The sequence below is a fragment of the Podarcis tiliguerta genome (genome assembly GCF_965153285.1).
Source record: "Podarcis tiliguerta genome assembly, chromosome: 1".
NCBI classification, from domain to species: domain Eukaryota; kingdom Metazoa; phylum Chordata; class Lepidosauria; order Squamata; family Lacertidae; genus Podarcis; species Podarcis tiliguerta.
In genome coordinates, this window is record NC_139534.1 from 113,424,937 (window position 1) to 113,452,139 (window position 27,203).

The 27,203-nt window shown below is 43.5% G+C and overlaps 1 protein-coding gene across 1 annotated transcript in view; it reads right to left on the minus strand.

Moving 5' to 3' along the window:
- ITPK1 (inositol-tetrakisphosphate 1-kinase) overlaps window positions 1-27,203 on the minus strand; it is a 132,605-nt gene that overhangs the window by 44,283 nt on the left and 61,119 nt on the right. Inside the window, exon 3 of the mRNA XM_083438773.1 lies at window positions 4,950-5,075. Within this exon, the coding sequence (XP_083294899.1) occupies window positions 4,950-5,075 (126 nt within the window). The remainder of the gene's footprint in view (window positions 1-4,949; window positions 5,076-27,203) is intronic.

The following is a 27,203-nucleotide window of genomic DNA, read 5'->3' on the forward strand; positions in this document are numbered from 1 at the left end:
TGAAAACTTACCTTTGCTACCAAGCCTTTGACATCTGATCTCTGCCTCTCCATCTTACTTGTACTCAAAGCAACAGAGGAAGTCGCCTTGGGTTACCCACTGGTCCACCTAGATCTGTACTGCTCGAAGCATCTCTGCAGGGATCGAGCAGGAGTTTTCCCCAGCTCTACCTGGAGACACCAGGAATTGAAGCAGAGACCTTCATAGAAGCATAGAATTGTATAGTTGGAAGGGACCACAAGGGTCATTCTAGTCCAACCCCTTGCTATGTAGGAATCTTTTTGCCCAACGTGGGGCTCAAACCCATGAGCCTGAGAGTACTATGAGCTGAGCTATCCCATGCAAAGCAGGTGCTGTACCACTGAACCACGGTCTTCCCCTCTCCCCCCAAAGGCTCTTCTAAAGAAAAGCTATGGGCGTTTGCTCTTCTTAATATAACCCTTGCACACTACCTAGATTCTAAGGTGCTTCATAAATTCTAATTGTGAATTCAATCACTTATACAGTGCTGTTGGGTTGCATGCATCCAGAAGGAAGGAGCATCCCCTCCTCAGAGGATGCTTCTGCTACTGGAAGAGGAGCAGGCAGGAGACTTCTTCTGAATCTATTATCCCCCTAAAGAGCCTTGCACCTTCTGCAACTGAGTTCCCAGGTGGGGGCAGGTGACAGTGTTAGGAACTCAGATATATAAGCTAGGTGTCAAATGGCACCTTAAACCAGGGTTACAGTCATCAAAACAGAATGCCTAGTTGCCATTTTGGAGTCAGATTTTTCAATACGACTTTTTGGTTCCTGAAATCCATTCTGCGGATAAAATATAATGGATAGAATTCTGCACGATGTGTGGAAATAGTCAGGATCCTTGGATCCTCAGGCATGCATCTCCAGGTAGTGGAGACGTCAGGTGCCATCCTGGCGACTAGGCATCTTCACTTGATTGGCAAATGGCCAATATCCAGGTGCAAAATGCACATGGCGAATTTCAAATGCTGGCGGGTGATGACTCTCCGAAACAGTGAGAAGAGGGGCTCTGTCCTCCATCCAAGCAAAGAAGAAGCACTGTGAGTGACACATTTTAGCTAGACAAATAAAATAAAAACTATCAAGGAAGCAGAAAACAGGGCTGGTGAGGGGGATGGCCTGGGAAGAAGTTGGGAGGCTGAGGAAGGTGTGTAGCCAGGGGACAATTCTGAGGGTCAGATACGTTCTCCATCCCTGGCCTAGCTACCGATAGCCAATTGTGACCATATATGAATAGCTACTGGGACGCGGGTGGCGCTGTGGGTAAAAGCCTCAGCGCCTAGGGCTTGCCGATCGAAAGGTCGGCGGTTCGAATCCCCGCGGCGGGGTGCGCTCCCGTTGCTCGGTCCCAGCGCCTGCCAACCTAGCAGTTCAAAAGCACCAACGGGTGCAAGTAGATAAATAGGGACCGCTTACTAGCGGGAAGGTAAACGCCGTTTCCGTGTGTGGCTCTGGCTCGCCAGAGCAGCGATGTCACGCTGGCCACGTGACCCGGAAGTGTCTCCGGACAGCGCTGGCCCCCGGCCTCTTTGAGTGAGATGGGCGCACAACCCTAGAGTCTGTCAAGACTGGCCCGTACGGGCAGGGGTACCTTTACCTTTATGAATAGCTACATTGTGGGCTCTTCCCCCCTGATCACATAAGAAAGTGACAGAATGTTGGGAACTGGCTAATAATAATAATAAATTATTTGTACCCCGCCCATCTGGATGGGTTGCCCCAGCTGCTCTGGGCAGCTTCTAGCATATATAAAAACACAGTAAAACATTAAACCTTAAAAAGCTTCCCTAAACAGGGCTGCCTTCAGATGTCTTCTAAAAGTCAGATAGTTGTTTATTTCCTTGACATCTGATGGGAGGGCATTCCACAGGGTGGGTGCCACTACCGAGAAGGCCCTCTGCGTGGTTCCCTGAAGCTTCACTTCTCGCAGTGTGGGAACCGCCAGAAGGCCCTCAAAGCTGGATCTCAGTGTCTGGGCAGAATGATGGGGGTGGAGACGCTCCTTCAGGTATACAGGGCCAAGGTTGTATAGGGCTTTAAAGGTCAGCACCAACACTTTGAATTGTGCTCAGAACATATTGAGAGCAATGTAGGTCTTCCAGGACCGCTGTTATATGGTCTCAGCAGCTGCTCCCAGTCACCAGTCTAGCCGCCGCCTTCTGGATTAATTGTAGTTTCTTTGTCACCTTCAAAGTTAGCCCCATGTAGAGCACATTGCAGTAGTCCAAGCGGTAGATAACCAGTGCATGTACCACTCTGGTGAGACAACGCGCAGGCAGGTAGGGTCTCAGCCGGCATACCAGATGGAGCTGGTAGACAGGTGCCTTGGACACAGAATTAACCTGTGACTCCATGGACAGCTGTGAGTTCTTAAAGGGTTAAAATGTGGAGTCGCGGCAATTACATTTCAAGGGGTAGAAACCCCCTCAGGAGATTGTTGGTGCTGACCCTTCCACTGCAGGAGGGAGGGGCAATGTTTTATTCATGTAGCTGCTAATTAGTACACAGCTTAATTTAATATCTAGTAATGAGCCCAAGGGATACCCAGTTGCGTCAAGTAACTCCAAGGTCAGATGAGTGGTGTTTTTACATTGCCAAGCACTGATGAGGATTTCTTGCTCCTGTTTAGTTATCACAGAAGCTTGCAGCGCTTGGCAGAAGCTTTTCATCACAGAGCACACAAGGGGTAGGGGAATTGCCAGTTATACATGGTCCAGAGTCAACTTCTTCTGCACCAACCATTCCAACAGGAAGTCTGCAGAGCTGATTTGGCAGAAGTCAGGTGTGTAAAGGTGTCCCCATGCAATAAGAATGTTGTTGTGGCATCTATCTGTCTCGAGAGAGAATGGAATGTGCCTCCAGGGGTGAGCAGCACCTGGGTGTATGGAGGTCCTGGGATGCCCAGATGACAAGACACATCTTCTCGGCCTCACTGATGTGGTCCAGAGGAAAGCAGAGTAATACATTAGACACCAGCTTGGCTGCAGGAGTTGCCGGAAGGAGGCATATGAATTGCCATCCAACCATCTTAGGGACTCGACTCCAGATTTGTGTAGTGTTTACTCTGAATATCAAATGCTGGGAATAACAAGTAGGGAGAACACTGTTGTACTCGGGTCCTGCTTGCGGGCTTCTCAGAGGCATCTGTCTGGCCACCGTGACAACAGGATGATGGACAAGATGGGCCTCTATCCTGATCCAGCAGAGGTCGTCTTATGTTTTCAGTAGGGAGGAGAGGATTAGCCCAAATGAAGACAACACAAAAGTCCCAGGGCAGACGAACAGTACATCCTCTAAGTCCTCTGTCCTGGGCTATGGAGAACAGAAATACCTTCACTTTTGTACTTGGTTTAAGTAGTCCTGCAAGAAGGTACTTAAACTATATATAGTTTAAAGTGTATTTCTTAAGAAATCCACTTTTTCAAGTACAGCGTAGAATAGTTTCTGTGAACAATAATTCTCTTGCTTTGTTTATTTGAAATATGCTACTTGGCTGCAACCATTGTGCAAAGGTCCTCCTGTATTTATTTTGTTTAAAATGGTGCTTGCCTCTCAATACCGAACAACTGAAAGCTTGTTTCCAGCTAAGCTATTTAATACGCTGAGCTCACCCAGCCGACGGCAAACGCCTTAAAGCCGCAAGAGCATCAGTTGAAAACTTCTGCTCTGAATGCAAAGGCTGGCCAATTAAGTGGAACAGCTCCTCTTAATTTAAGAAGGTATCACCTTGAAGTTTTTGTACCCAAGGTAGAAAGAAAGAAAGAAAGAAAGAAAGAAAGAAAGAAAGAAAGAAAGACCATGTCAGCAACATAAAATGCTGCATTCAGGACTTGCAGAAGCAGTAATTCTCAATATCCACGTCAGGTGTTTTTTGTACCACCTGCACATCCAAAAGAAAATGCAAGGAATAGCCAAGGGAACAGGTCACATGACATGTTCTGAAAGATGCCTGTGTTTAGCTCCTTAACTGCATTCACTCTTCCTTCTGCTGCAGACCATGGTGAGAAATCTTTCTGGCACAATCCCCACCTCCCACCGGCTAACTTTGACATCACAATGACTTCAGGTAACTTCCCCCCCCCCTTCCCACCCTCCCAGCTCTTCTGAAACCCTGTTCAAAGTGCTACTCTGCCAACTGGCTGAGCCTGCAGAAACAGCCTTTCAGCCAAGCCCTGCCCTTACCTGCGCAACACCTGACATCACATATGACACCAGGTGGGTGTGATTTGGCCACAAGGGGAGCCCTAGAAGAACCTAACTGTAGGCAATACAACAACGCTGCTAGGTCTAAAGGTGCAACTACAAGGAACATATGCCACAGGAAAACCACAAATAAATCCCTCTCCCCTGTAACTTTTAAGCTAACTTCCTCCCATGCTAAGACAATAATCAAATTGAGCACTTTCCCACAGCTGCCAGCCGGTAACGTTGAGCAAGGTCAGAACATCTACAAGCTATAGGGGTGCTGTTTGTAGCAGCTTCCCAGAGTTAAACATAACATGTAGTTCTGTCCCAAGATAACAAATTCCCACTCAACCCCCACCCTTAACACAAGACAACTCAGGGCATTTCCTCTTTTGAACATTTTTGCTGGCACAATCACAGGGCTGCAGATGCACACCCTGGCAAGGGAACAGTGCTCACCTATGAGATTTGCATCTGTTCACACTTTCAAGCAGACCCAAGTTTACCAATGTGCTAGAGGGGAAGGGAAAATTTGCCTTGGGAAAGTGCAATGGGCACAGAGGGAAGGGCGACAGCATGTTACATGCTACTCTGCTGCTTTGCACATCTGAATGCTGTTCTGCAATACAGGCAGAAGGCCATAGGACTGCCATTTGCAGGTGGAGGGATAGCTTAACCAGACTCTTCTTCTTGCCCTATGCATCCGCCATATATCACAACAAGGTATCAACTATGTTACTCACCTGAAACCTGTGAACCAGCTCCAGCGACTGGCTGTCATTTTGGTCAGCTTCAATGATGACGTCCGTCAGTTTGTGTATGATCACATCTAATGGACCCTGATCTTCTATCGGTTTGGTAAGGTCAAGCTGGAAAAGTCAAAAAAAGCAGGAAGTAGGTTTATTCTGTGTGAGATCAAATCTGGGTGTTCAGATGGAAACTCAGCTCCAGATATAAAGATACAGAGAATATTAGAATATCATGCTGTATATTTGAACATGCCAACCTGACCTACTGATCTGGGCCATCTGTGTACCTGCATCACATTGGCAGTGGCTTTCTAAGGGGTGCTCAACTAGTAACCATGAGCTACCATTTCCCAGAACCACTGCAGTCAGAATACGAAGATGTTTTACACCAATTCAGCTTATTGATCTATCTAGCTCGGTTCTATCTACTCAAGACAGTAGCTCTGCAATATCACCAGGCAGGCCTGTCTTCTGCAGCCCTACAAGATACTTGCAAACTCATTCCTGTCTTCTTCAGAATGGTCCGAAGGCTCCCAGTATGGTTAAGTTTCCAGCCAAGGCTACAGCTTTTGTAGAATAAAATATATCCAATGCCACCTTGACCTGTCTTCCTTCTTGTGTCTGTATCCCCCCCTGGGCACCAAGAAGAATCTTAAGGCACTCCTGTTCACTGTCATGCACTCAATGTTTGCACCAAGGAACAATTGATCTTACATAGCCAATTGTGAGTTGGGAAGGGTTAGGTAGGAGGACATCCAATCAAATGCTTTCCATAATGGGCCTTCCTGTCTGTCTCTCACCAGCAAATGAATAAAGCTAGACCATGTTGTGCCACAGGAACAGAGAAGGAGGAACTATGCCAAGGCCATTTCTGTAGCATCTAGCCCAGGGGTTCCCAAACTTGTGGCTTGTGGACCATCAGTGGTCTGCAAGCTTTATTCAGATGGTCCATGGTATGTCTGTGGATTTGTGGCTGAAAATGGGAGATGGCACACCCATTGCACTGAATATTCATACTGATTTTTAATTGTATGTTTTATTGCTTCTTCATTTAATAATATAAATAATTTAATAATTTCACTTATTGAAATTATCAAATTTAATTATTATGTAGAAGAGCAAATTTCAGGAAATGTACATTGCATGACAAACTATACCAGCTGAAATCCTCTCTTGCATCTGGCCACCTCAGTAGGAAAGATCCACTTTTGAACACACAAGTGGGGCCTGTGATTGTCATTTGCAGTTTGGGCTCCGCATTGATTTGGAATTAATTGAGTGCACTGTTATTTAATGTGGCCAAGCAAAGATAAGTGTTTTTTAAAAGAAAGAGGAAATCCAGAAAAGCTAAGTAATAGAAACTGCTGCATTTGCCAATGCCAAATCACCACTCTAAAATCCTGGGGGGAAGTGCATGGGCGGAACCTGTCTTTGTGTGTCCCAATAGCACAATGACCTTAAATCTACAGGAAGTGCATGAGGCTCGGCAGAAGAACACAAGACTCTAGTGACCCTGAAATAGCAAAATTTAGCATGTGCAGAAGCATCCTTTTAAGTTCACTTATATCAGGTGATCAGGTAGGCCTGCAGGCAGGTTGCTCACAGCACTTAAAAAAGAAAGAACTGTGCTTGCTTCCGTTTGAACTCAACTTTCCCTCCACGGCCCCCAAGTTCCCCAGAAGTCAAGCAGGATGTAACAGAGACAATTAAGTTCTAGTGTCGTTTGCATGCAACGTAGGAGACAGAAAGGCAAACAAAAGTTTCACCACCACAAAACACGTACTGAATCATGCAGCTGAGCATAAGGCAACAACTGCACATGCAGAGGAAGAGATGGAAAGAGCACTTTGGTATTGCAGAGTCACAAAGAACTTTAAGCTGTTATAAAGGAGGAACTTGAGACTCAAGGGCTCTCCTGTCCTCCCTTTCCAAGCAGCTGTAGGAAGAGTGACTATAGTTCAACGTCACAGCAGGGAGGCGAGGAGGAAGGGGAAGAAGGAATCCAGCAGTAGCAGTGCAAGAGCCATTATTCCCTCACCCAAAATAGCATGAACGTAAGCAATCCAAATAAGGATGAGATATAAGAAGCTGTTGTTTTTTAACCACGCAGTTGCTGACCACTGGTCCCACTAGCTAGGGATTATGGGAGTTGTAGTCCAACAGCAGCTGGAGACCCAAGTTTGGGAAACACTGTTCTAGATCAGTTGTGAGGGACCTTTGACCCTTCAGATGTTGCTGAACTACAAATCCCACCATCCATTGTTATGCTTCCTGAGGCTGATGGGAGCTGAAGTTCAACAACATCTGGAGGATTAAGGTTCCCATCACCTGGTCTAGTCTGCAGGCAAAAACTCATGAAAAATATTGGAAGGCAAAAAATTGAGGTTTTGTTTTTTAAAGAGGAGTGGGGTTCACCTCCCTGGTCTAGAGGTATGCCTTCTATGTACTGTATTCCTTGTTATGGGATGTACATTACAGATGAATCAGCTATTTGGCCATCACAACTTTAAAATCCTCATATTAACCTGTTTACTGCAAGGATTACTCAGTTCAGAAATCTTTACCCTAAGAGATGTGAGGGCCAAGCGTGCAAAGCATCGCACTGCTCATATTTACCGTATCCACATAATATGTAAAGTTCCTGCACAACACAAGGTTAAGAGAAATAATTAGCCACCTGAAACCGCTTGAACCCAAGGAACAAATGCTCAGTATGTTGCTCGAGTTTTCCTCTAAATGGGGACGGTTCTTTTGCCCAAAGTGCTTGAATAGGAGAAAGAGCTGCTCTGTATGGTGTAAGCAGAATTCTAAATGCAGAACAGGTTCTCTAGATCGTGACCCCAAACAGCGAGAACCAACAGCTTCGACCGATATTGCAAAGATTAAGCTGTTTGCAAAGAAGTTCTCCATGTTCTCAGAACAATTCATAGCTGTAGAAAGTAAACACTTCTAAACTGCGCAAGGTTTGGAGCTTTTCCACCTTTCCTTTGTATACTGGCATGAAAAGTCCTTACATGAAGCCTTTTCAGCAGAAATATCAGCTCCTGTCACAAGTCTGACAAAGTCTAGTGCACATTTCTGATGGCCCTCTGCTGAGCAAAACAAGGAGCCAGTGTTTCTCCTTGGCTGGAATTCCAGCCCCTCCGGCTTCCTGGTCTTTGCAGCATCTCTCCAAGTTTTCCCTCACATCTGACATGCTCACCCCCCGAAATGTTAAGGTTTATTCCAGAGAATTCAGTGCACTGCTCTCACTCTCAGACTCTGGACCCCGCAACTAGGAGACAAAAGCTGCCAAAATAAAAGAAAGGACTCCAGGGCAAGGGACTTTTCAATGCGGGATACAGCGAGGGAAGTGTAACATGGCAAGAAGAGATGGGTGGTTATTCAGTGAAAGGAAATAAAAATCTTAGAAAGGAAAGAATGCCTTAAAGGCTGTAACAATTCATAATTGGCCACTTCATGCATTGAAACCCCAGCTGCCATTTCTCTACGGACATCTACCATTTTTCTCCTGCAATTGCACCCCAGCCACAAACTTTATAAATGAAACTTTTTATTCCCCGTGTTTGCCTAGAATTCTTTTCCACTTTGTGTGTTCCTGTTGTAGAGAATGCTCCCCACTTTCTTTTTTATTTCGGTTATAATACTGACCTGCATTTCTGAAGTTATTTCTAGGGATTACTAAGATAATGTATATGAAGCCCTATATAGAAGACTATAAAAATATGAAGGGTTTTTGTTTTTTTCCTCTCTTACAGCAGTTTTAGGGAGCGCAACTCAAGAATTCTGCACATGATAGTTAGACAAAACTCTTTTGATTTCTAAACCCAATGTGGTTAACATCTAACTTGCATTGTACTGATTAGAATTAAAGTTTAACGTTTGGAGGGTGTCAGAATCTAGAGTTCATGACTGCACCTCATGCTGTAACACCTACAAAGGCAACAGCATTTCTATGTTGTTTGTACTTCGCTCCAGCATCAGATTTATGGCACTCTAACATATTTCCATAAATTGTACAGTTCAATGCTGGTAATTTCAGTGTTCTCTGGCACCGGGTGGGCCTTCTTCTGAACAGAATGTACAGCGCCCGTCTACATTGACCTTGGCCAAATTCTGTATATGGTATTCCTAAGGCGGTTTGTAATAAGTATGATTGCTCACTTAGGGTTACTGAGCCAGAATAGCTTGTTTTTCTTCTTCCTTTGCTTCAACATTTGAGATTTCAGTTTATCACAGTCCATCAAGACCAAGCAATTTAGCATGCAGCTTCCTGGGCAATTAAAAAAAAAAAAAAGCTTCAATTCATTATTGACATCTTACCAATATAGTCTTATTACAGTGGTACCTTGGGTTACAGACGCTTCAGGTTACAGACTCTGCTAACCCAGAAATAGTACCTGGGGTTAAGAACTTTGCTTCAGGATGAGAACAGAAATCGCACGGCGGCAGCAGGAGGCCCCATTAGCTAAAGCGGTACCTCAGGTTAAGAACAGTTTCAGGTTAAGAACGGACCTCCAGAACGAATTAAGTTCTTAACCCGAGGTAGCACTGTATTACATTTTTATCCTGCCATTTTTCCAAACAGCTCAGGGTAGTGTACACTGTTCTCCCACATCCCACCTGTGTTATCCTCACAACCACCCTGTGAGGTAGGTTAGTTTGGGAGATGCCTAGCTGGAAATCAGTCATGGAGATGCCTGCCTACATAGCTGTCGTGACTAAGTGCTTGAGCTCACTACCAATACATGAGCTTCTATCATGCAGCCAGGCCTTTAGAAATGCTTCAGTAGACATCAGCCTAAGGAGAAGCAAACTGCCACTCCAAAATCTAGTAATATTATTCATCCCTATCTGAAGACGAAGAGTCCTCTGTTGTAAGCAAGAGAAATCCATGCCTCTTTAACAGTAACAACTTCATCAAAGAAAATTGCCCTGGAACTGCAGAGCTGAAGGGGACCACACGTTGGTTTCTGCAATTGGCCAGGGAAACAAAACAACAATATGGCAAGGTGCAGAAGAACCCAGCCCCATCCATCGCCCAATGAAGGAACAGTTGAAGGGAGTTTGTAACCCTCAACCCACCCCCAGCCAAGAAGAGCACTCTGTTCCAGTTGCCCTGGGATCGCAGAAGAAAGCAGAAAAACAAAACTCTGGCCCCATCCGGGGGTCAAAAGACAAAGGGGGCACCAGCTGCTCTCCAAGCAAGAGCAACCAGCAAGAGAAGATCAGCCTGGTCTGAAACAAGAATAAAAGCTTCTTAGCTCACCATTTTGCTATATTTTCATGCCACATGCTTTTCTATATATATCTATGGGTTTTTTTGCTTTTGTTTTTTAGCTTGTAAGCCTGAAGACAGGTCCTCAACTTTATGATTGATATAAGCCATTTTGGGAGGAAATGATTGTCTGAACAAGTGGAGTGTAAGTAAGCAAGAAAGCAAGCAAACAAACAAACAAAGTTCAAGTGTGTGTGTGTGTGTGTGTGTGTGAGAGAGAGAGAGAGAGAGAGAGAGAGATGTGATTTTAGAGTTGGGCAGCCATGTTTGCATTTAAACATTAGTGCCTGTTCTCAAGCTTTGAAAACCCTGCTGAATCCCAATTGCTCAGTCACAAAGAAGCTTCCATAAAGTGGGATTAGAGGTCTATGTAGCTGCAGATGTCATGTAAAACAATTTCTCAGCTAAGTCAGGCCCGAAAGCCTTTGCCTGGAAGTGCATGGGTGTGAACCTCAGGCTTAAAGCAGGTGTGCCTAACTGACAGCTGCATGACAGACACAGACTGAAAGCTGCACCAGCAGTTAGAAAGCCACGCATGTATGACTGGGAAATGACGATAATGGATGTATTAGCAAAACGTAAAGATCTACAGCAGCTAGCCTATCTGACAACAACCAGACAGACCTTAGAGCCATGCTGTGCGTGCCGCTTGTTAAGTCGTTTAATCAACTTTAATGTGTTCCCATATCATTTCTACCCACTTGGAAGAGATCTTCGCCCTCCCCTTGCCGCCGCCGCTCTCCCCTCCCCTGTCCAGTTGCCAAAATCAGCTCAGCTATGTTAATACTTGCAGCAGTTAGCATGGAGCCAAAGGGCACCGAGGCAGAACTGGTGGCATGAAAACCTCCCTTTGTGACAGAAGAACTATCCTGATCCCGTTGCAAAGGGCAAACTCAGAACAAACCATTGCAGAAGCTAATCAAAGAGTTGAAAAGTTCAACAAATGGGATTTCCATTTATCCCTCCCGCCCTGTTCTTACATGCTGCAGTTAAGTCATCTAATTATCCATTCCGGTTCTGCTGAAACAGCAGAGGGTCGAGAAAGGAAATATACTTCCATGTGGAATTTTCCCAGTTTTTTCTCCCCCTTCAGTGTCTGCCCGGACAAACATCTTTGCAGTGAAGGAGGGAGCAAGTTTCACCGTGAAGGAAAGATGTCAAAGCACTAAGTTTCCTATTCTTCACAGAACTGGAAAAACCCAAGATGGAGAATATCTGTCCAATCCAGTACAATTTGATTATGAACATCTGGATGTTAAAATAACTTCTAGTTGCTAATTTTACATACGTCTGCACCAGGTGGAGACATTCATGAGGAGGATGGGCGATACTTTTGTACTATTCTGCATATAAAGTATTTGCATTACAGTGGGCAAGTGTCCTGCTTCACAGAGCACAGTCCTCTATTCGAAGGCATTCTCTGTTTGGAACGCTGTGGACAGAAGTCACCCATCAAAATAGCAGCAGGCTAAGCTAATACAACAACTGCCCCGGTCAGTCTCTCTCTCCATCACGAGATGTATTCCTATTTAAACTAAATTATAGCAATTTCTAAATTTTCATCTATGCATATAAATTAGCATATGCAGATTTTATTACCTCTTTTGAAGGGGGTTAATGCGTTTCCTCTCTCTTTACCAATGCATAAATGGGCAGCCTAATTTGTGTGAATACTACAAAGTACATTCCCCTGCCCTCTCCCTCCCCACCAGGGAGGAGCATTTTCAATAAAAGTTGTATAAGTTGTATAAGAATATACCAATATTCAACTTTTCCCTGATTTCTACAAAATTTCTATTGATTTCTATTGTGGATAGGGGCAACTAGGGGAAGAATGACCATATGGGAATATGGTGGGGAATCTGTGACGTTCTAGATGATATTGGAGTTCAGCTCCAGTCAGCATGGTGAATGGTCAGGGATGATGGGATTTGTAGTCCATAACATCTGGAGGGCACCATGCTCACATTTACCACATTAAGGCAGAAACCTTTCCCAGTCCTTTGATGGTCTTCAGCTAAGTTTTATGCAGAGTAGACCCACTGAAATTAATTTCATGTTCACTAATTTCAATGGGTGGTATTCAAAATTTAATTGCACCCCTTACTCCCAATATTCTTCAACTAGAAGTGCAAGGGTAAACACTTCAAACAGACTAAAATCATATTGTACTTTTGGAAGACAATATTTTATTTTATTTTATTTTGCAAAATTGAATAAAGAGCTAGAGACTATATTTCTGTAAATTCATTGTTGTTCATTCCTCTTATTCTTGCTCTTAAATTCCTAGAGCTTAGTCATTCTTTACCATATGGTAATACTAAAGTTTTCCACTTTTGGGTAACAACATGCTTGCTGCTATGATCATATAAAATGAGAAGTTTTACATGTTTATTTTTTTTACTTAAAATAAATAATAACAAAAAGGGATTTAATGGTATATCATATTGTAATGTTCTTAAAATTTGTTCAACAATCATTTTCCAGTATCTTTGACTATGCCAGCACCACCACTACATATGAAAATATGTTCCAGACTCTCTCTTACACCTTTCAGCAAAGTCTAGACCAGTCCTTACTTACAACTAGAGTTGGAAACCATCTACACATAACTTTAAAACAGTTTTCTCTTATGTTTGCATTTAATGAGAATTTATGAGCCTTTCTCCAAAGCGTTCCCCAAGTTTCCATCAGAATATAATATCCAATCTCTCGTTGCTGTTTTATCGGGCATTCTTTTAACTTGTTCTGGTTCTCAGTCACATTACAACATCAGGCGATAAATTTTGGATAGTGTCTGTATTTCTAATTTTAAATATGTAAGCCACCCTTGGAAGAATACTACTCGGGGAGGTGGCATATAAATGTTTTAAAATAAAACAGTCCCAACAGGGCGTACTGCCCTCTGGTGTGATAAAAGACTCTGTCTCAATGCCAGCGACCACCTTTTGTACACTGAATAGAGGCGGTGCCATCTTGCCCTTCGCCTCAGGCAGAACAAAGTCTAGGGTCCACCCCAGTTGCCTAGCATTATCAACTTTATTTTCAAAGCTCCAGGAGATTCCAGGTTCAATAGTTCAGGGTGCATCTGATGTCATGTGAGATACTATCCACAGATACGTGAGTAAGTATCTGTAGTTTTCCCCCACAACATCAAAATTTATCTTTGTTCCAATGCCAAGGGTATGAATTAACCAAAAGCAAATTCAGCTGCTCTCATTCTAAAGCATTTCTCTCTAAAGAAGTTGACTTGGCTTTGTTATCTTAAAACGTTGTCAATACAAACAGAAAAAAATAAAAAGTAACACCACCACATTCTGCCTATGGGTATCCTCTTCCAATGGTAATAACACAGTGGTACCTCAGGTTACATACACTTCAGGTACCTCAGGTTACATACACTTCAGGTTACAGACTCCGCTAACCCAGAAATATTACCTCGGGTTAAGAACTGTGCTTCAGGATGAGAACAGAAATTGTGCTCCAGCAGCACGGCGGCAGCGGGAGGTCCCATTAGCTAAAGTGGTGCTTCAGGTTAAGAACAGTTTCAGGTTAAGAACGGACCTCCGGAACCAATTAAGTACTTAACCCGAGGTACCACTGTACAACAATCTTTTGTTGTATATTATTGTATATTATTTGCCCCCAACATTTCTCCTTCAATCCTTTTGAGTATGGGAACTACTCAAACAAAAAGACAGCACTGGCCTAGTAAAAACTTAATGGTGACTGCCTGGAAACCACATCCATGAAAATCAGGAGCTGATCCCATCCACACTTCTCCCTCCTTTCCATTGTTTACATTAATGATATCAGTGTCTCACTGACCTGTAGCTAGGACTCTATGAACATTATACGTACCTTTGTTGTCTATGAAAATCTTTCAATAAAACCAATCAGAAAAAAACACAACGGTTTAGCACTGCACCTACAATGATGCGAGTACAAATAAACAAATCCCTCCTTAGCCTTCCATTGCCTTTGGGATTTATTTCTTTGCATTGGCATTGGATGTGGGCCACTTTAAATGCTCGCCCATTTAAAGCCCACTTAAGCCCACTTCAAATCCTTGTTGGAAAGCAAGGATTTATTTATCAAATTTATATACCGCAGGGGCTTTTTTCAGTCAGAACTCAGTTCCAGAACCTCTCAGGTGGGCGCCATTGCCATTCTAAGAGAACAAGGGTGAGAAACAGCACCTCTTTTTCTAGAAAAATAGCACTGCATACCACCCTTCACCTGACAATCACAGGGCAATTTACAGTATAAAAACACAAAAATACCTAACTTTGGGGATGGGGAAGGATTTGCAACCGAAGACAGCAGGGAGCACTGACTGAAAGTCCTGGTTTGCAGTGTGTGTGCGCTGGGTCACTGACTCAATGTGACCGAGGAAGAAGAGAAAACAATACAAACATAAATATCTAAGACAGCAAGCCAATATAACACTTTAACACTTTATGAAATCACTTATCCCTGTCAGTTACTTTCATTTAGATCACTGTCATTAGCCTGGCTCACAGAAAATGCTGAGCCATAGTTTGTTTAGCTAATGCGTGCTTTGTTCAAACTCAGCCCGATTTTTTGCTACACATGTAAACCTGAATGTGCACAAGTTAAATGTGCATAAATTGTGGGCTTACTGTACACAGTAGGGTTAAAGATGTGAGCATTTAATACAGTCAAATATAGCAACCCCTGAAGGTGTATTTATTCCAAGCATAGCCTTTACCCAGGTGCAATTTTAACACACAGCATATTTTATTTGATATATATTTTCCACCCAAGAGAAGTAGCTAGATAAAGTGCATTCGCTTTAGATAGTCGCTGGGCTGTTTCAACGGTTTAGAATGAGCATTCTCGTCGTGATGTTTCAATTACATTTATGATCCTGATTTTTATGATATTCATCAAATTGTATTTACATAACGATAGGACATTTTTGCACTTTTTTCTGTTTTAAAGCACATAATTTATGGCACTGTTGATGTATAATGTGATAGCTAGGGAAGAAATGTTTAAAAATTTAACGATGGGTTATTACAAAGGAAGCTTCCTTGTACACAGTCAGATCACTGGTCTGTCTTGCTCAGTATTGTCTACACCCGCCTTTCTCAATCTTGATTCCTCAGATATTGTTGGACTACAACTCCCATCATCCTTGACTGCTGGTCCTGCTAGCTAGGGATGATGAAAGTCATAGTCCAACAACACCTGGGGAACCAGTGTTGAGAAAGGATGGTCTACACTGATTCACAGTGATTTTTCAGGGTTTCAGGCAGGAGTCTCTCTCTCTCTCCTAGCCCAGCTGGAGATGCCGGGGACTGAACCTGTGACCTTCCGCATGCAAGTCAGGTGCTCTGCCACTGAGCTATAGCTCTTCCCTTACTTGTAACTCATTATTTATGCAAGGAGCTCAAGGTGGCAAACTTGAGTGTTCATTTTCTCATTTTATCCTCAAAAGAACCTGTGAGAAAGACCAAACTCTTGCTGGTTCAAATAAATTAATGACTGGCCAGATTTGTTTGAAAACCCCAGATGTCCCCAGTTCAGCTTTTTAAAATTGAGAAGCAGGATATAAATACAGTCAAGATTATTCCCAAATCCAATGTTAAATTCTGACCATACCATGCAGGCCAGCTTAGCATGGATGCTTTTCTCTATACAGAGGTACCTCGGGTTACAGACGCTTCAGGTTACAGACTCCGCTAACCCAGAAATAGTACCTCGGGTTAAGAAATTTGCTTCAGGATGAGAACAGAAATTGCACGGCGGCAACAGGAGTCCCCATTAGCTAAAGTGGTACTTCAGGTTAGGAACGGTTTCAGGTTAAGAACGGACCTCCAGAACGAATTAAGTTCTTAACCAGAGGTACCACTGTACTGCATAAACTCCCAACAGCTTTGACTTCCTAGCTGCCAACACATTACACAGAAAATTTTACTTGAAATTTAAAAGCCTTAAAGAAGGAGCTTGTTTTGCAACAAAACCCCATTCAGTCAGCTCCCTAATTGGCTGCCTATATTTGCTACCGGCCGAAGATTTCGGAAACAAAAATCTACTGAAAGCTTTTGTGTCCCAACACAATCCAACACGAAAGACAGGTTCCAATTTGGAATCCACCCCCAACCTTCTAAATAATGTGCTTTTCTTCTGACAAACATCAGAAAGAGAGAAAGCCACTTCTACTTTAAATTCACTGCAGACTCTCGGAAGGCCAAGCTTGTTACCAGAAAAAGATTGTCAGGACTAATGAGAACTTTTAATGAACTGGATACGGGATTAGGCCTTGGTACGAACCAGTGCCAGATCAATACTTGCTTAGATTTGTTCACACACAGTTATCAAGGAGCCAGGAAGTAGTTCAGAAACTTAGCACACGAGAAGTAGCTTACGTAGCCTCTCATGCTTACATTTAAGGGAACCTACAACTACTTGAGAACTGTACCTCTATTTTTGCCCTTTCACGATTCAACCATTTCTTACTGTGGGCAGGGGAGACCTTGCCCATGGAAAGAAGCAGCAGCCAGACGTCGTATGTTCTATGAAACATGTACACGATGTCAGGGTGTGTCTATTTTACCTTTTGAAACATTACAAGGCGGCCGAGTGGTTTGCATTCTTGCTCTCGCTTTTATTCACATCTGCTCGCCAGTCTACAGTGCTACCCTGACTCCCATGAACGCTGAAAGAACTGAAAGAGGACATAACAGTCAAGGGGTCTTCTGGCAGGCATTTCAGGAAGGCTATCTTTTCATTTTGTTGAAGTGTGTGAGAGGTTTATTTCTTAAGTTAAAGTAAGTTTTAAACTAGCAGCACAAGTCCAAGTGCATGAGCTTCCATTTTCTCTCCTCTCTCCAAATCCGTTTTCCTTTCATGCCACGTCTTTCAGCTTTTAAGTATGAGCTCAGGGATTGTCCTATTATTATTCGTAAGCTGCTGTGGGAGCCTTTTTTCAGCCAGAGGTTGAAATAAAAATGGTTTTAGTAAATAATAAACGACTCCATGCATCTGAAGTTATAGTGTTTATATGTGTATACGAGCTCATTCAAAGTAATTCATCATGACTTTTTGTCCTTCGACAACTAAACTAGGACAGTTTCATATATGCAAGTCCTGCTTACTGAACAGAATGTGTTCCCTGGAAATGGTTCGTTAGTTGAGCGTTTGCATAACGAGTCCACATTTTCCACAGATTCCTTTGGGAACATTTCTAATCCATTATTTCTCTCCCCTCCTGCCGCTATGGTTTCTTCCTAAAATGGCTGCAGTCAACTAGCAAAAGTGAGACAAAGGGGAAACTGCTTTGTCCGATCTCTGCTGCTCTCTGATTTCTCTCTCCCCTCCCTCTCTCCATGGTTTCTGACTGAATATGACTGCTGCCGACCAGCAAACCGCAAGAAGTATGGAAGTGAGCAAACCCCAGATGTTTGGCTATCTAAATCACCTGTGCATGCAGCGGCGTTTGGGCATAATACGTTGTGAATCTGCAGATATCAACTGTACTGACAGCAGAACCTCTGTGAAGTATGAATGTGTTTTATTTTTATGCTCATTTTTTCACATGCGACAAAACCATGTAATTTCCAGCAAATATAAATGTGGGATTTGTGGCCAACTGTGCAGGGCACATGGTGGAGCACTCAGAGAATCATAGAACTCAAAGTTCACAGAGTCAAACACCTATTCCTACCCCACTACACAGTAAAACTAAACGTCCTTTCCATTACGTGGGGATTTGGTCTATCAAGTAGATCACAGAATTGTAGAGTTGGACCCCAAGAGTCATCTAGTCCAACCCCCCTACAATGCAAGAATCTCAACTAAAGCATCTATGACAGATGGCCATCCCACCTCTGCTTAAAACCCCCCAAGGAGAGTTCACTCCAAGATCCCAGTGGGTAACCTCTTCCCTGCAGTCCAACATGAATTGTCCAGTCAACCCCTGCCTAATTCATCCCCTGCCCCACACCTGCAGCCACGTTCCCTCCCTCTTCCTTTGTGCATGTGTGGATGCAGATGAGGTTGCCTCACCATCTCATGTGGCCTCTCAAGGCCAAAGAAGTTGCTGACCTCTGAAACAAAACGTTTAGAGGGGGATTTAGTTGCAATTGCTTTCGTTTTTAAGAAACATCTGGGACAGGCCTACTGTCAGTTGAATTGACATGACATATGAACAGAGAGCCATTTCCTATGGCATTCTTTCATTATGGCAAGGAAGACGGAAAGAATGGCAGTACAGAGAGTTGTGTTTCCATGATGCATGCCATGTTGGTTGTTTCCTACCAACTGGTAACAAAACAGGAACATGCAAGGTCTGTTGCACCAACTGCATGTCCGGAACAGCTCCCTGACAGCCAAATGAACCAACTAGGACTAGTGAAGAAAGGCTGGGGCAGTTCAATTGGTCCCCAGAAATGAAGCCATCTGGGCATGGAACCAATCCTAGTCAAGTCTTTCTGACCACCGATTAATGTTTGCAAAAGAAGAAAACCATTAAAGGGCTACAATCTCCTCCTCTCCAACTTCTGATGCAAGATAATGTTATCCATTGTTTATGAGGCTTTCATTAGGTTATCTGAGGAAGGATCAGAGAAATCAGACTTTAATTCTGTTAATAAACTCTAGCTGGACATCCTTCCCATTCAAATGAGGAGTGACACTGTTTTACTAAGTGTACAAACTTTGCACACAAAAGCTATAGGGCTGTAGAAAAAAAGAAATGCAGCAAGTTAGATGCGGCTCTCAACCACAGCAAAGGACAATGTGTTAAGTCCTAGACAGTCGCAGTGAAAACTCCGTGGCATAAAAACAGGAAGCATTAGAGCTACAGAGGAACATGTGTGCACGCATAAAGCACAGCTTTAAGTTTAGTTAGAAGTTTTGATTTAGAAAGCAGAAGCACACCACTTCTTTATGCAATTGTCAGCAACGGATGGGTCTGGACAGAAGCTACTTTGACTGATAGTTAGTGGGCAACTTCGCACATGAGAAACCAATAGTTCCTTTATATGCACTCTCTTCTGAATTGGTAACCCAAGAGCCAAATGGAAACCTCAAGGGATTACATTTAACTACGAGTTCAGGGTGGGCAGATGTCCTATTTTACAGATGACAGGCCTCTGATTTGAAAGTTTAAGTTCAGGTTCAAATAAGAAGTGAAATCCTTGAAGTTGCCCCATCAATAGCACTGGACAGCACATTGAGCTGGCACACAAGTCACCTGGTCACAACATTCCCCTCTATAGTGAGATGTATTGCATTTCTATTTAAATTATGGTAACTGATTTAAAATTTGCATTTATGCATATGTACATTTTCTACATCTAGAGGATGTGCTTCCTCTTTTTCACCAGTGTGGCCTCCCTATATGAGTTCCTGACCATTAGGCCAGTCTATTAACCAAGTACTATCCACTCTGGTACCATTTTCAGTGGAGAAATGCTGTGCATTTCCCTTTACTACCACCAACACCACTCATCCTTTGAACCTGCCTTTTATTATTCCGCCACAGCCACAGCAGTAACTGGCACTGAAACACACAAATTATTTCACTCCTGGCTTTGCAAAATAAAAAAAAGCTAGCCTTTCCTGCACATTGCAAAAAAGCAACAAGGAAGTAACAAGCTTTTTGCACATGGTGCATTTTTTTTATGTGAAAGAGGACAAAGTGCAATGCATAAAGGTAACACCCTGTACAAATGTCATTGATCTTATTTACTGCCCGATAAGATATTTGAGGTGGTGACTGAGACATTGTATGTGCTAAGCAGCTCAGATTGTAGAAGTTGCACCTGCACAGTGCACTATGGCCCTGCTGCCTCAGCACTTTGGCAGGCTATTTACAGTGAACCACGACCATAGCCTGCGGTTATTGGAACAGCAGTCAGTGATACACCCAAATCAGGGCTCCAATACACAAACAGGTTATCTAAAGAGTCAAGATCTCTGCAGTCATATTGGCCCTGCAAACGTAGAAGATTGCTGGTGATACAATACTGCCCAATCTCATAGCCACTACAGTGGTGCCCCGCAAGACGAATGCCTCGCAAGACGGAAAACCCGCAAGACGAAAGGGTTTTCCGTTTGCAGAGGTGCTTCGCAAGACGAATTTCCCTATGGGCTTGCTTCGCAAGACGAAAATTGACGAAAAATTTTGAATTTTTTTTCCCGCTCCAAAACCCCTTTTTCTGAAGCGCTAAGCTGCTAAAAGCATTTTAGCAGCAAAACCGCTAATCCCTTAAGCCTTAAAAAGCCGTTTTTAGCCCTTAAACTGTCAATAGTGCTAATAGCGCTAATCCGCCAATGGGCTTGCTTCGCAAGACGAAAAAACCGCAAGACGAAAAGACTCGCGGAACGGATTCTTTTCGTCTTGCGAGGCACCACTGTACTTGCAGGCTGGGAGCATCTCATGAAATTATTCAGTGGAGTTCTCTTGAGCAGATTCTGCCAGCCCTAATAACTTGGTGGAACTTCAATGCACCAAAGCTGGTAGACTCCTACCCCCTTCTCTTCTCAGGCTTGCAGGGTTTTCCCTCCTTACCTTTGTGGATTCCCCTCTACCTTTCATTTTCTGAGCCAAGCTCAGTTAGCATAATGTTTTTGTTACAGCATTTCTGCCATTGTTAACTGAAACCAAAGTTTGCAAGTCCACTTGGTTGCAAGCTAGGATTTGGAGCTGAACCATAGCTAGCAAAAATAGCATGGCTTTACAATTGGTAGCTCATTAAAAAAAAATGAAGGAGGAGGAGGAGGAATTAATGTGTGGAGGGGGGTGAGTATGAGAACCTATGCAGTGCTCCCAATTTCCTAACCTCACCACAATTATTTATTTTATTGGGCCAATTCTTCATGCTTCAAGCTTCAGGTCTTACAAATATTCTAAGCAAAGACTGAATAAAGGAATGAATAACTAGTGGTCACCTGAGTGTTTTGAGAACAAATATATACGGACTGCCCTTCCCTTATTTTGTTATCCCCTTTGTTGTCTAAATTAGAGAATGCAAGTTCCTTGGGAAAGAGCCTCTTTTTGTTTGTTTTCCTACATTATTGGAAACGCACCACATACATCAGTGTTATTGTGCAAACAAACGGCAACACCGAACCAACAGCACTTCCATGTACCCTGCCCCAAGAAAGGCAAGATGATATTCACATTTCAAGCCTTTCAGAACGAGCAGCAAGCAAACACACAAAACTATTAGAGTAAGCAATTCCTGTTGGCCAAGCAGCTTTGTATTTTCTATGCCACTGGGAAACTTGTTTAATTCAAGGGTCAGTGCAGATGTTCAACCCAAGTCCACATCCCCCTCTACCTCTTTTTACTATGGTTACTTGGGAGGACCATTGTGAAGTACACAATAAAAAGGTAAAGGTACCCCTGCCCGTACGGGCCAGTCTTGACAGACTCTAGGGTTGTGCGCCCATCTCACTCAAAGAGGCCGGGGGCCAGCGCTGTCCGAAGACACTTCCGGGTCACGTGGCCAGCGTGACATCGCTGCTCTGGCGAGCCAGAGCTGCACACGGAAACGCCGTTTACCTTCCCGCTAGTAAGCGGTCCCTATTTATCTACTTGCACCCGAGAGTGCTTTCGAACTGCTAGGTTGGCAGGCGCTGGGACTGAACAACGGGAGCGCACCCCGCCGCGGGGATTCAAACTGCCGACCTTTCGATCGGCAAGCCCTAGGCGCTGAGGCTTTAACCCACAGCGCCACCCGCGTCCCACAATAGTGCCAAACAATTCCTACCTGAGCATATGCTTGGCATCCTTTTTAAACTTGGAACAAAGGGAGAGGCGGCGGCAACAGCAGCTGATGCAACCTTCACTAGGTGAAGCATAAGTACACCTAGAAGTTAACCATGTGCAATATCTGTGACATCTGTAGTATCTATGATACCAGTTGCTCAATGGGAAGTTGCAGGAATCTAGGCAATGCAGAGCTAGGAATTCCTTTGCCTCCCCCACTGTAGTACATGGCACTCTGATAGAGATAACCAAGCGTTATTGGTCTACTAGCTCTGATGCACTGAAGTTCCACCAGGTCATTAATGCTGACAGAATCTACTCAAGAGAACTCCATTGAACAATCTACTCTACAGTGGTACCTCAGGTTACATAGGCTTCAGGTTACATACACTTCGGTTACAGACTCTGCTAACTCAGAAATAGTGCTTCAGGTTAAGAACTTTGCTTCAGGATGAGAACAGAAATCGTGCTCCAGCGTCGTGGCGGCAGCGGGAGGCCCCATTAGCTAAAGTGGTGCTTCAGGTTAAGAACAGTTTCAGGTTAAGTACGGACCTCCGGAACGAATTAAGTACTTAACCTGAGGTACCACTGTACTAGAATTCTGGTATGGAAATCAATGGAAAAAATTAGAGAGAGCCAAAGTGTGACCTTTTCAAGAATTCTTGAGCTGTCACCTCACACTGGGCCAAATTAAGTCTTCCCAGAGACCTCCAGACCGTGCATGGGATCAAAGGTGTGAACAGACATGCACACCATTAGAGAAGGCCCCAGGCCTGATCTGTATACTGGCAGGCCTAAAGACCTCTCAGTGGCCACTATACAGCCTGAGCCAGATTCATACAGAGCTATGCAACAGGTTTTCTGCGCTGGCCCAGCATCAGATCTCCTACGGAATTCTGGATGTTCGCAGTATTTGCCAGTGACTATTATTTTAAGTATTTATTACATTTACTGTATTTTTTGCTCTATAAGACTCACTTTTTCCCTCCTAAAAAGTAAGGGGAAATGTGTGTGCGTCTTATGGAGTGAATGCAGGCTGCACAGCTATCCCAGAAGCCAGAACAGCAAGAGGGATTGCTGCTTTCACTGCGCAACGATCCCTCTTGCTGTTCTGGCTTCTGAGATTCAGAATATTTTTTTTTCTTGCCTTCTCCTCCAGAAACTAGGTGCGTCTTGTGGTCTGGTGCGTCTTATAGAGCGAAAAATATGGTATATATACTGCCCTTCATCCAAAGATCTCAGGGGCAGTTCACAAAATGTACGTATAGGAAGAACCCCGGCCTATTGACAACAAATGACCCAAAAGGTTCAGTAACTTCACCGATGCAATAAGTTTGAAGGGCATCTTCAACTATGGAGACAAACTGGAGAAGAAACAACTCAAGCTGCTGCCCAGCTGGTTGCAGCTAGCCTACTGTAAAGTTTAGCAATGCTACACATCAAAGCAGAAATCTATGCATAGACAACACAACCTATCAGATGGGTGCTTTGCTAGATCTGGAGACGGCAAGTTTGTTGGAAACTTTTGAAATTGCTACTACACACAACAATATTTTCCCTAAACAATGTTTGTGTGGAAGCTGACAGCACTAGTGATACAAACAACTAGCCAGCTGGAGTGTTTGCTGTAAGCAAACTGGTACAGATTCTATAGAAAACTAGAGGAAGACTGAATAATTGACACATGATACAGCTCTGTCACTGCCACAACACTGGACTCTTGAGCCTGTTGCCTATAAATGCAAAGAATCATAGAATTATAGAGTTGGAAGGGGTCCTGAGGATCATCTTGTCCAACCCTCTGCAATACAGGACAGCACAGCTGTCCAATACAGGGATTGAACTTGCAACCTTGGCATTATCAGCACCATGCTCTAACTGAGCTATCCAGGCAGATGTGCATCTTTCCATGAAAAAAGATTTGCTGCAATGGGTCCTGCTATGCGTCTGGGAAGTTAAATGTCTTTAGTTTCCTACCTTGTACAAGTCTTCTGGTGTAGGTTTGGGATCAGTACAACTAAGCAAATAAACCCTCAATAATTACTGTCCAATAAAACCATTTAGTAGCCAATCTGCCCACACACCTCTCTGTTCATTCTTTATGGTTATACATATACCCCTACTTAAACGCGGATTAATTGCTTTTAAAATGTTCACTCATTCGTTTACTCATAATTCCAGAGGGCCATTGAATAAAACCTCTAGAATAATCTCTCCAAAATAAGAAGAAATCACTACCCAAGGCGGTTTTATTTGTATTCTGCCTTTCTTCTATAGAATTCAAGATAGCACACATGGGTTGCCAGCCCATGTAATACTAAGCCATGGTTTAAAGTTACGAGGATCAACTGAAGCAAGCTCCAGTTCAAGATAGCTCAAGTAGAAGGATGGCACACACATTTAATGCTAAATCACAGTTTCCAGACACTTCACAGTTGCACTGAAGAAGGCAGGAAACAGAGAGAACATGAGCACAAGGTTTGCCACAGTACACTCTTGTAACTTCAACCATTGTTTATCATGGCATAAGAAGAAGACACTGGTTTTCCATCCCTGCACTGGCCAGACACAGATCTCTGCTTCAGTACGGTTGCACCACATTTGTTTTCAGATTATGCTCCCGGGGCCACTGCATTCGGCATGTATTTGGCACAGAGTTGCTCAGAATAGAATGGCAAAATTGAGTGAAACCTCAAAGAGCATTTAGTTCACAGTTTTCTGCAATGTCAGAATTTTTATAACTAAAGATTTCCCCGAGGTGTTTATCCTCTGCCCTCGTTATTACAAAACACCAACCCAAATTCTACAGCTTCCTTATGGCTTTACTCAACCTGCCAAATGTTTCTTCAGTTTTGAACCTTTCATCTTTATAATGAAGGCTCTTACTGCCCATGGTGATAAAACCAACAAAGAATCTTATCATAACATGTCATAAAGGCTAACCTGCTTGTTTATTTTAATTTTTATTAAAGTCGTTTATAGCCCAGTTCCTTTATCTCGGTGCATCCCGGGATCTGTTACAAAATACATGAACTCACAAAAAATAGAAAAACCAATAGGAACAGCTTGAATAGCTTAAACCATAAAGGTTACAAACAACTATGTACTACCCTAGAACACTATAGGCAAAGTAAGCAAAGTAAAAAAAAAAAAAAGCAAAGTAAAAAAAAAGTAAAAAAAAAAGTTTTGTTTTGTTTTGTTTTTAAGGGGGAAGGGACAGGAAATCTGGGGACCAGAACAAAAGGTCCGAGGCTCAGGCTTCCTGGGCCACCAGCTAAAAATGCCCCCGCTTGGCAAATGAATAAGTATTTACTTGGTGCTGGCATCCTATGGATCCTATGGCTTAAAACAACTGGCACCAATTACAAATGCAGATTGAATAGTTCCTGGAGGATACTGATTGTGTAGATCTGTTTCAGTCTGGATTCAGATGAAGTTTTGAGACTGACTCAGCCCATATCACCCTGATGGATGACCTGTGTGTATTGGGGCACTCTTCTACAGTGGTTCTACTCCTCCTCCCCATGGGGCCATGTCCAGACAGTAGCACTGGGGATGCCATGCTTTGTCCCCACGGTGCACCACAGGGTATAGTCTTGTCCTCAGTGCTGTGAACATCTATATGAAGCTACTGAGTGTGGTCATTTGGAGTTTGCTAGAGAGTCCCATGGACTGCAAGAAGATCAAACCTCTCCATTCTGAAGGAAAGCAGCCCTGACTGCTCACTGGAAGGACAGATCGTGAAGCTGAGGCTCCAATACTTTGGCCACCTCATGAGAAGAGATGACTCCCTGGAAAAGACTCTGATGTTGGGAAAGATGAAGGGGACGACAGAGGACGAGACGGTTGAACAGTGTACCAGCATGAGTTTGACCAAACTGCGGGAGGCAGTGGAAAACAGGAGTGCCTGGGGTGCTCTGGTCCATGGGGTCACGAAGAGTCGGACACGACTAAACGACTAAACAACAACAAGCTGCTAGAACATAGGATTCACTACAGATGACAAACCAGGCTGATCTCTTTTCCTGAGGGCGAGGCAGAGGACCTTTCTTGCATCACATCACAATTGCAGTTAGAGAAACTTAACCTTCTTTGTCAATTAATGTTCCTAACAGCATCCCCTTTCGCTTCAAAATGAATGTGGATCATTGAACTGGATTGTTTCCACAGCATGCCTTTGGTTTGCTAAACTAATAAATAGGAGCTTTTAACAGCCATTCATACACTGTCTAACCTAACCTTCTCCTATTGACTTGAAGCATACTAATGAAAAGTGAGCAGAGAACAATATACTCAGGGAGGTACATAGAAATCTGCTACTGGGACCAGGGGAATAATTGTGAAAGGCACACTGACTATTTAGCCAGACAACAGAGCAGCTACTGTCACAAAACGAGTTTCTTTCATTGTGGGAAACACTAACTTTATCCTAGATCAAGACACTGATTGTGCTCATAAGTAACACTAAGCGAATTTGCGGGGGGGGGGGGGAGTTAACACCATATTTTGTTGAACAAGCCAGGATGAGTGCTGCAGATGACTGAAGAAACTGTGGTTTGTTTCCTCCTCACTTCTTCGGTCACTTCCCATTTGACATGCCCCAAAGCAGACAGTCCTCCTTTCCATCTCAGACACTCCCAAATATGAGGATATGTTAACCCATTCCTACCACCCAGTAGAATAAAATAATTTATCTCAGCAGGACTCCTGTCTTCATCCCTGCTGGGTTTTCTTTAAAGTTCACCTGCTAACTGAAATGATGAACATCGGGAGGCAAAGGGATATCATCAAACTTTTCCAGCAGATGCTCACACACCCTTTACAGGCCCATCCAAAATTCACCCATTACCCATCAGTGACCAGTACCTTTAAGGCAGGTTTTATCAAACTAGACCCCAAAGACCATCCAGATTATCAGGTGTTAAGTACTTTAAAGTCCTAAGTATGGGTTTCTCACCAATTGTGGGGGGCGGGCAAACCCTAACGTACAGAAAAAGAAATGATCAGTATTCTTTGAATCCTTTTCAGAATTGTTTTACCCTCCACAGGTGTAACAATCATGCTAGCCTAAGAGTTAAGTTGTGCTTTCAACGTAACAGCCCTGGATATAAGTCAATAAATTAGGCAGACAAATTAGTTCACAAAGAGTCATCAAAACCAGGCTTCCTCAACCTCGGCCCTCCAGATGTTTTGAGACTACAATTCCCAGCATCCCTGACCACTG